Here is a 10,000-nt window from a genome sequence, read left to right on the forward strand (position 1 = left end):
TTCGGTGTATGTGTAGGCAAAGGAAAAATGAGCCATAACCAGAGAGAGAAAGCTAATGTAGTACTATCTGGCTATTATTATTATTATTATTATTATTATTATTGTTGTTGTTGTTGTTGATGTTATTTTTGTTGTTTCTGTAATTGTTTATGTTCATGTTGTTGTTGTTGTTGTTGTTGCTACTTGCTAAGCTACAAGCCTAGTTGGGAAAGCTGGATGCTATAAGCCCAAGGACTCCAACAGGGAAAAATAGCCTAGTGATGATAGGAAATAATGAAAGTAATAAACTATATGAGAAGTAATGAACAATTAAGATGAAATATTTTAAGAACAGCAACAACATTAAACAGATCTTTCATATATAAACTATAAAAAAGAATTATGTCAACCTGTTCAACACAACATAAAAATATTTGTTATTATTATTATTATTATTATTATTATTATTATTATTATTATTATTATTATTAAACATTTGCTGCAAGTTTGAATTTTTGAAGTTCTACCGATTCAACTACCTTATTAGGAAGATCATTCCACAACTTGGTTACAGCTGGAACGAGAAGAGCACTCAATAGAGCGCAAACCTCCGCCACGGCAGCTTATTTCCTAACCTTGACCTTTGACTTTAACATATATCAAATTGGCGTGGATTTTCACACACTCAAATATGAACCAAGTTTGAAGTGTCCGTGACAACGATGTCTAAACTTGTGGCTGATTACGTGAATTGGACATTTTGCTTGACCGTGACCTTGCCGTATGACCTTGACCTTCCAAAATTTAATCCTTTCCGGCTCTTTACATTACTCTACGATTAAAATTGTGGCCCGGAAGCTGTTCACAAACAGACACACACACAAACAGGGGCGAAAACATAACCTCCTTCCAACTTGGTTGGTGGAGGTAATAAAACTTCTAGAGAAGGAATATTTATTAGAATTACGTTGATAATATTGCGTATAGTATTATGTTAATTGTTTATTTATGAAGATCCTGAGAGAGAGAGAGAGAGAGAGAGAGAGAGAGAGAGAGAGAGAGAGAGAGAGAGAGAGAGAGAGAGAGAGAGAGAGAGATTAATATGAACTTTAGATTCATTTTATGTATAAGGTTCTACAAAAATTATAATTGAATATTTTAAAAATATATTCTATATAAAACTAAAAATTGGAAATTTAAACTATTACAAATTTAAAAAATCCTTAGATTAAGAAGAGGATAATTGTTGATTATTTACTTATATATATATATATATATATATATATATATATATATATATATATGTGTGTGTGTGTGTGTGTGAGAGTGTATACATATATATATATATATATATATATATATATATATATATATATATATATATATATATATATATATATATATATATATATATATATATATATATATATATATATATATATATATATATATATATGCATACACATTCAGACACATAAGCAGGCACATACACCACCACAGAGATTATCCATATTGCTTTCATCTTGAAGGGAGTGTATGACTAGAATCCCATTGAATGTTAAGTGTTGGCCTTTAAATGGCGATGCTTACAGCTCCATCTATCATGAGCTGGCCTTCGTTCCTCTCCTTCTGAACAATGTGTGTTCCATCAAATCATTCTGTATGAGAGGGTTTCTCGTCATGGATATCAATATAATGTTCGTTCATTGACACCCGATTTCTGCTGGCTTGCGTACATCTTCAGGGTGTAGTGATTCAAATATTTCCTCTGGGTAAACCAACATTATATTGATGTCCACGACCAGAAACCCTCTCATACGGAATGATTTGATGGAACACACATTGTTCAGAAGGAGAGGAACGAAGGCCAGCTCATGATAGATGGAGCTGTAAGCATCGCCATTTGAAGGCCAACACTTAACCATCAATGGGATTCTAATTATACACTCCCTTCTACCAGAAAGCCATGTGTGTGAATATATCATACATATATATATATATATATATATATATATATATATATATATATATATATATATATATATGTATATATATATATATATATATATATATATATATATATATATATATATATATATATATATATATATATATATATATATATATATAAATAAATAAATAAATATATAAAAATTAATATAATCATACATACCACTACCAAAATGACATACATAAGGGTTTCGCTCTGACCAAAGAGCTCATCAGGTGGGTTTTGCCCACATCCATTATGGCAGGCTTGGTTCCCACGACCCTTTCTTCCTTCCCTCTTTTTTTTTATTTCCTTTTCATCTCAATTCATAATTCATCAGTACTTCATAAATGTATTATGATAATTCATGACTTATATTTGAGTCGGAAGAATAAGGGAAGCAATTTGAAACCTACTTCAGATTTCTGGGCATTGAACTTACAGGTTTTTCCGCCGCGCCAGAGGTTGCCCTTCCTACTGAAATAGCTTTCGGCTAACTTCCCTCACTACAGCTAGCCTATTAAGATCAGTCATGACTTGTATTTGAGTTGGATTACTTAGAGAAGCAATTTGAAACCTACTTCAGTTTTCTGGGCATTGAACTTACGGGTTTTTCCGCCGCGCCAGAGGTTGCCCTTCCTACTGAAATAGCTTTTGGACAACTTCCCTCACTACAGCTAGCCTATTAAGATCAGTCATGACTTGTATTTGAGTTGGATTACTTAGAGAAGCAATTTGAAACCTACTTCAGTTTTCTGGGCATTGAACTTACGGGTTTTTCCGCCACGCCAGAGGTTGCCCTTCTTACTAAAATAGCTTTCGGCCAACTTCCCTCACTACAGCTAGCCTATTAAGATCAGTCATGACTTGTATTTGAGTTGGATTACTTAGAGAAGTAATTTGAAACCTACTTCAGTTTTCTGGGCATTGAACTTACGGGTTTTTCCGCCGCGCCAGAGGTTGCCCTTCCTACTGAAATAGCTTTTGGCCAACTTCCCTCACTACAGCTAGCCTATTAAGATCAGTCATGACTTGTATTTAAATTAGATTACTTAGAGAAGTAATTTGAAACCTACTTCAGTTTTCTGGGCATTGAACTTACGGGTTTTTCCGCCGCGCCAGAGGTTGCCCTTCTTACTGAAATAGCTTTTGGCCAACTTCCCTCACTACAGCTAGCCTATTAAGATCAGTCATGACTTGTATTTAAATTGGATTACTTAGAGAAGTAATTTGAAACCTACTTCAGTTTTCTGGGCATTGAACTTACGGGTTTTTCCGCCGCGCCAGAGGTTGCCCTTCCTACTGAAATAGCTTTCGGCTAACTTCCCTCACTACAGCTAGCCTATTAAGATCAGTCATGACTTGTATTTGAGTTGGATTACTTAGAGAAGCAATTTGAAACCTACTTCAGTTTTCTGGGCATTGAACTTAGGGGTTTTTCCGCCGCGCCAGAGGTTGCCCTTCCTACTGAAATAGCTTTCGGCTAACTTCCCTCACTACAGCTAGCCTATTAAGATCAGTCATGACTTGTATTTGAGTTGGATTACTTAGAGAAGCAATTTGAAACCTACTTCAGTTTTCTGGGCATTGAACTTACGGGTTTTTCCGCCGCGCCAGAGGTTGCCCTTCGTACTGAAATAGCTTTTGGCCAACTTCCCTCACTACAGCTAGCCTATTAAGATCAGTCATGACTTGTATTTGAGTTGGATTACTTAGAGAAGCAACTTAAAACCTACTTCAGTTTTCTGGGCATTGAACTTACGGGTTTTTCCGCCGCGCCAGAGGTTGCCCTTCCTACTGAAATAGCTTTCGGCTAACTTCCCTCACTACAGCTAGCCTATTAAGATCAGTCATGACTTGTATTTGAGTTGGATTACATAGAGAAGCTATTTGAAACCTACTTCAGTTTTCTGGGCATTGAACTTACGGGTTTTTCCGCCGCGCCAGAGGTTGCCCTTCCTACTGAAATAGCTTTCGGCTAACTTCCCTCACTACAGCTAGCCTATTAAGATCAGTCATGACTTGTATTTGAGTTGGATTACATAGAGAAGCAATTTGAAACCTACTTCAGTTTTCTGGGCATTGAACTTACGGGTTTTTCCGCCGCGCCAGAGGTTGCCCTTCCTACTGAAATAGCTTTCGGCTAACTTCCCTCACTACAGCTAGCCTATTACTAGTCAGTCGAGACTGATGATATTTGAAATTCAGTGGTGAAGCCAAGGGTCATTGTTTTGCCAGGCGGTGAAGCCAAGCATCATATTTAGGCCTGGCGGTGAAGCCAAGCGTCATTATTGTGCCGGGCGGTAAAGCCAAGCGGGCCAGGCGGTGAAGCCAAGCGCCATTGTAAGCCGGGCGGTGAAGCCAAGCGGGCCAGGCAGTGAAGCCAAGCGCCATTGTAAGCCGGGCGGTGAAGCCTAGCGCCATTTTTGGACCGGGCGATGAAGCCAAGCGCCACTATTGTGCCGGGCGGTAAAGCCAAGCGGGCCAGGCGGTGAAGCCAAGCGCCATTATTGTGCCGGGCGGTAAAGCCAAGTGGTCCAGGCGGTGAAGCCCAGCGCCATTGTAGGCCGGGCGGTGAAGCCAAGCGCCATTGTAAGCCGGGCTGTGAAGCCAAGCGCCATTGTTGAATGGTGCGATGAAGCCAAGCACCATTGTAAGCCGGGCGGTGAAGCCAAGCGCCATTGTAAGCCGGGCGGTGAAGCCAAGTACCATTGTAAGCCGGGCGGTGAAGCCGAGCAGGGCAGGCGGTGAAGCCAAGCAGGCCAGGCGGTGAAGCCAAGCGCCATTGTAAGCCAGGCGGTGAAGCCAAGCGCCATTGTAAGCCAGGCGGTGAAGCCAAGCGCCATTGTTGGGCCGGGCGATGAAGCCAAGCGCCATTGTAAGCCGGGCGATGAAGCCAAGCGCCATTGTAAGCCGGGCGGTGAAGCCAAGCGCCATTGTTGGGCCGGGCGATGAAGCCAAGCGCCATTGTTGGGCCGGGCGGTGAAGCCAAGCGCCATTGTAAGCCTGGCGGTGAAGCCAAGCGCCATTGTAAGCCGGGCGGTGAAGCCAAGCGGGCCAGGCGGTGAAGCCAATCGCCATTGTAAGCCAGGCGGTGAAGCCAAGCACCATTGTTGGTCCGGGCGATGAAGCCAAGCTCCATTGTAAGCCGGGCGGTGAAGCCAAGCGCCATTGTAAGCCGGGCGGTGAAGCCAAGCGCCATTGTAAGCCGGGCGGTGAAGCCAAGCGCCATTGTAAGCCGGGCGGTGAAGCCAAGCGGGCCAGGCGGTAAAGCCAAGCGCCATTGTAAGCCGGGCGGTAAAGCCAAGCGGGCCAGGCGGTGAAGCCAAGCGCCATTGTAAGCCGGGCGGTGAAGCCAAGCGCCATTGTTGGGCCGGGCGATGAAGCCAAGCGCCATTGTAAGCCGGGCGGTGAAGCCAAGCGCCATTGTAAGCCGGGCGGTGAAGCCAAGCGGGCCAGGCGGTGAAGCCAAGAGCCATTGTAAGCCGGGCGGTAAAGCCAAGCGGGCCAGGCGGTGAAGCCAAGCACCATTGTAAGCCGGGCGGTAAAGCCAAGCGGGCCAGGCAGTGAAGCCTAGTGCCATTGTAAGCCGGGCGGTGAAGCCAAGCGACATTGTAAGCCGGGCGGTGAAGCCAAGCGCCATTGTAAGCCAAGCACCATTGTAAGCCGGGCGGTGAAGCCAAGCAGGCCATTCGTAGAAGCCAAGCGCCATTGTAAGCCAGGCGGTGAAGCCAAGCGCCATTGTAAGCCAGGCGGTGAAGCCAAGCGCTATTGTTGGGCCGGGCAATGAAGCCAAGCGCCATTGTAAGCCGGGCGATGAAGCCAAGCGCCATTGTAAGCCAGGCGGTGAAGCCAAGCGCCATTGTTTGGCCGGGCGATGAAGCCAAGCGCCATTGTAAGCCGGGCGATGAAGCCAAGCGCCATTGTAAGCCAGGCGGTGAAGCCAAGCGCCATTGTTGGGCCGGGCGGTGAAGCCAAGCGCCATTGTAAGCCGGGCGGTGAAGCCAAGCGCCATTGTAAGCCGGGCGGTGAAGCCAAGCGCCATTGTAAGCCGGGCGGTGAAGCCAAGCGCCATTGTAAGCCGGGCGGTGAAGCCAAGCGCCATTGTAAGCCGGGCGGTGAAGCCAAGCGCCATTGTAAGCCGGGCGGTGAAGCCAAGCGCCATTTTAAGCCAGGCGGTGAAGCCAAGCGGGCCAGGCGGTGAAGCCAAGCGCCATTGTAAGCCAGGCGGTGAAGCCAAGCACCATTGTTGGTCCGGGCGATGAAGCCAAGCGCCATTGTAAGCCAGGCGGTGAAGCCAAGCGCCATTGTAAGCCAGGTGGTGAAGCCAAGCGGGCCAGACGGTGAAGCCAAGCGCCATTGTAAGCCGGGAGGTGAAGCCAAGTGCCATTGTAAGCCAGGCGGTGAAGCCAAGCTGGCCAGGCGGTGAAGCCAAGCGCCATTGTAAGCCGGGCGGTGAAGCCAAGCGGGCCAGGCGGTGAAGCCAAGAGCCATTGTAAGCCAGGCGGTGAAGCCAAGCGCCATTGTCAGCCAGGCGGTGAAGCCAAGCGCCATTGTAAGCCAGGCGGTGAAGCCAAGCGGGCCAGGCGGTGAAGCCAAGCAGGCCAGGCGGTGAAGCCAAGCGGGCCAGGCAGTGAAGCCAAGCGCCATTGTAAGCCGGGCGGTGAAGCCAAGTACCATTGTAAGCCAGGCGGTGAAGCCAAGCGGGCCAGGCGGTGAAGCCAAGCGCCATTGTAAGCCGGGCGGTGAAGCCAAGCGGGCCAGGCGGTGAAGCCAAGCGGGCCAGGCGGTGAAGCCAAGCGCCATTTTAAGCCGGGCGGTAAAGCCAAGCGGGCCAGGCGGTGAAGCCAAGCGCCATTGTAAGCCGGGCGGTGAAGCCAAGCGCCATTGTTGGGCCGGGCGATGAAGCCAAGCGCCATTATAAGCCGGGCGGTGAAGCCAAGCGCCATTGTAAGCCGGGCGGTGAAGCCAAGCGGGCCAGGCGGTGAAGCCTAGTGCCATTGTAAGCCGGGCGGTGAAGCCAAGCGCCATTGTAAGCCGGGCGGTGAAGCCAAGCGCCATTGTTTGGCGGCGGTGAAGCCAAGCGCCATTATAAGCCGGGCGATGAAGCCAAGCGGGCCAGGCGGTGAAGCCAAGCGCCATTGTAAGCTGGGCGGTGAAGCCAAGCGCCATTGTTGTGCCGGGCGATGAAGCCAAGCGGGCCAGGCGGTGAAGCCAAGCGCTATTGTTGGGCCGGGCAGTGAAGCCAAGTGGGCCAGGTGGTGAAGCCAAGTGCCATTTTAGGCCAGGCGGTGAAGCCAAGCGTCATTGTGTGGGCCGGTCGGCGAAGCCTAGTGGGCAGTACGGTGAAGCCAAGCATCAATTTTTGGCCGGTTGGTGAAGCCAATCGTCATTTTACCCACTTAAACAAGACACGCTCATTCATCATTCAGAGTTTCTTCACCTGCATAGCCAGTCCTTAAGCCTAAAAAAAAAGACCTTAAACCTAAAAAAAAAACCTTAAACCTAAAAAAAAAAACCTTAAACCTAAAAAAAAAACCTTAAACCTAAAAACAAAAGAAAAAGAAGATACTATTCCTTTCATAAAATTGTGAGGGCATCAACTCGCCAATTGTAAGGACCAAAACTTCACTCTGCTCATCCCAGTTCTTCAACCTTCATCAGCAGCCATTTGATATCAGAATACCTTTCCAGACTGACCTGCTCCGAAGAAGCGCAGCTTACTTCACTAGCTGATTATCTTGGTCCAACCTTTAAGGACAAGACTGCCTACTAGAAGAAGCCTAGCTCGTTCCCTCTGCAGAGCCGGTCTTCTAGATCATTCCCCCAGAACCACCCGAAGGTTGATATCCGAAAGAATAGATCTAGATATCCGACCATTTGTACACTTGACAAACGGCTTGTACTCGTCCATCAAGGTACAAAGCATACTAGTCTCAGCGGGGTTTCTTCCCTCAGTAGGCCATTGTCCTCCAGGTTATTCCAAGAATTGTAATTCAAGCTGGATAGTAAGCCTTGTATCCTCCAAGCTGGTCAGTCCTTCCAAGTATCCTCCCTGTAGCTGTCTGTCAGTCAGTCAGTTTAAAGATCCCCGGGGGGGGGATCTCCTTCCTGTGGATGTGGTATCTCGAACTTGTTGATTGAGCACAATTATTTGAAGGTTTGGTCCTGGCAAAACTCGGCTGAATCTCCTTACCCTCACAAAATAAACTGAAATTAAACTTTAATGGGAAAAAATATTCTCATGTTTATAACTTTTTTTGGTGTTTTCATTTTTTCTTCTTTTTTTTTTTTTTTTTTTTTTTTTTTTTTTTTTTTTTTCATTTGCTGATCAAAGTACTTAAGTTCCGGTGAGACTCCTCAGAAGCCATTCGATATGATCAGCTGCTAACTGAACCTGCTTAATAGTACCACTGATGGTGATTGAATGACTATATTCGTGCCTTCGTGGCATATCTATTAAGCTGACTCCACTGTGGCGGGTGATTTCCATCAGCGTCCTTCCTTCCACTCCATATATGGCTCTGTGGAACCTCCTGGGCACATGCAAGTCGACAGTCACGTACCTGTTGAGGCCAGAGTCCCTTGTGGTGGTCACTCTAACCTTTTCACCTTGGAAGGTGATGTGACTACTGTCGGATGAGGAGATGGCCCTTTTGGGCTTCTCGGGTTCCAGGTCAAACACGATAAGTTTTCGTGTAGTTTTTTTAATCTTTTCTTCCTTTTTCTTCTCCTCCTTCTCCTTCTCCTCCTTCTCCTTCTCCTCCTCCTCCTTCTCCTCCTCCTCCTTCTCCTCCTTCTCCTCCTCCTCCTTCTCCTCCTTCTCCTTCTCCTCCTCCTCCTTCTCCTCCTTCTCCTTCTCCTCCTTGTCCTCCTCCTCCTTCTCCTCCTTCTCCTCGTCCGGGGAAATTTCCTTTTTGAGCTGCTCTTCCTGGCTGTTGCTGGTGCCATGGAGAGCGCCTTTTGAGGCTAGTAGCCAGCCAAGCACCTGACCCACACCAGATGCCCCTTCGACTTCCTCCTTCTCAGCCTTACGTCCGTTGGTATCCTGATCCTGTGCCTCGACTACTTTTTCCTCACTTTTATTGTCTCTGTCATCCTTTTGGACATCCTTCTGATCATCCTTAATATCCATTTTTAAACTTGTCCTAAGTCTCAGTTTCGTCATTCGAGGTTTGTTTTCTTCTTTCGTCTTATCTCCCTCTTCAAGTTCCTCCTTGAGTGAAGGGATGATCTCATTTGCCGCAAGCAGCTCGTCCTTGAGACCAACATTTTTTTCAGACTTTAATGTTTCCAGTTCTTGACTCAATTGGATGTTTTCTTGCTCCAAGTCATTCAATTTCAAATTTTCTTTTTTGTAATTTTCTAACTCTTGTAAAATTCCTTTGTAGCGCTCATTCCTGAGGAGATCATTTATTTTTGCCTCATTGAGGCTTTCTTCCAATTCCTGCTTCTGTTCTGAAATCTGCTGTATTACTTCCATTTTCTTTTCAGTGAATATTTCCAGTTTCCTTTTGTTCTGACGAACTTTATCCAATTTTTCTTTGATTTTAATATTTTCTTTTTCTTTCTCCATTAATTCATTTTTACATTGTTCCAGGAGAACTTCTTGATTGCAGAATTCCTTTTTTAGATGTTTGTTTGTGCGTTCTAGGTCGTCAATCTTTGTCGTCAAATTTTCCATATCGATTTGGTTATCGATTTGAAGACTTCCGATGATGTTACTGAGATGCTGATTCTCTGCTCTCAGCTCTTCATTCTCCTCTAAGAATTTAGATTGTTCTTCCTTTCTTAGACTGATCTCGGCAAAAGCTGCTTCCAGTTCTTTCTGCAGGAAACCGATGCGTTCCTCAAATGTCTTTTGGACATTCTCCTTCTCCTTCAGCTCTTCTCTTTTCTGATTTTTTTCCTCTGGGGGCCCTCCTTCCACCTTCTCCTCCATCCCGCCCTCAGAGTTGAAGGGGTCCTTAGACCTCATCCAAGAGGTCATCCTATACATTAAGGATCCTTCCTTTTGTGGTTCTGTGAAAA

At 45.9% G+C, this 10,000-nt stretch overlaps 1 protein-coding gene across 1 annotated transcript; it reads right to left on the reverse strand.

The window, feature by feature from the left end:
* Positions 1–8,309: 8,309 nt before the first annotated feature.
* LOC137643331 (uncharacterized protein PF3D7_1120000-like) lies at positions 8,310–9,959 on the reverse strand. The gene is made up of 2 exons (XM_068376166.1): positions 8,958–9,959; positions 8,310–8,630 (listed from the first exon to the last, which is right to left on the reverse strand). The coding sequence occupies exons 1-2, from the start codon at positions 9,957–9,959 to the stop codon at positions 8,310–8,312; spliced, it is 1,323 nt and encodes a 440-aa protein (XP_068232267.1).
* Between the last annotated feature and the right edge of the window lie 41 nt (positions 9,960–10,000).

Source organism: Palaemon carinicauda, chromosome 6 (genome assembly GCF_036898095.1).
Source record: "Palaemon carinicauda isolate YSFRI2023 chromosome 6, ASM3689809v2, whole genome shotgun sequence".
NCBI lineage: Eukaryota > Metazoa > Arthropoda > Malacostraca > Decapoda > Palaemonidae > Palaemon > Palaemon carinicauda.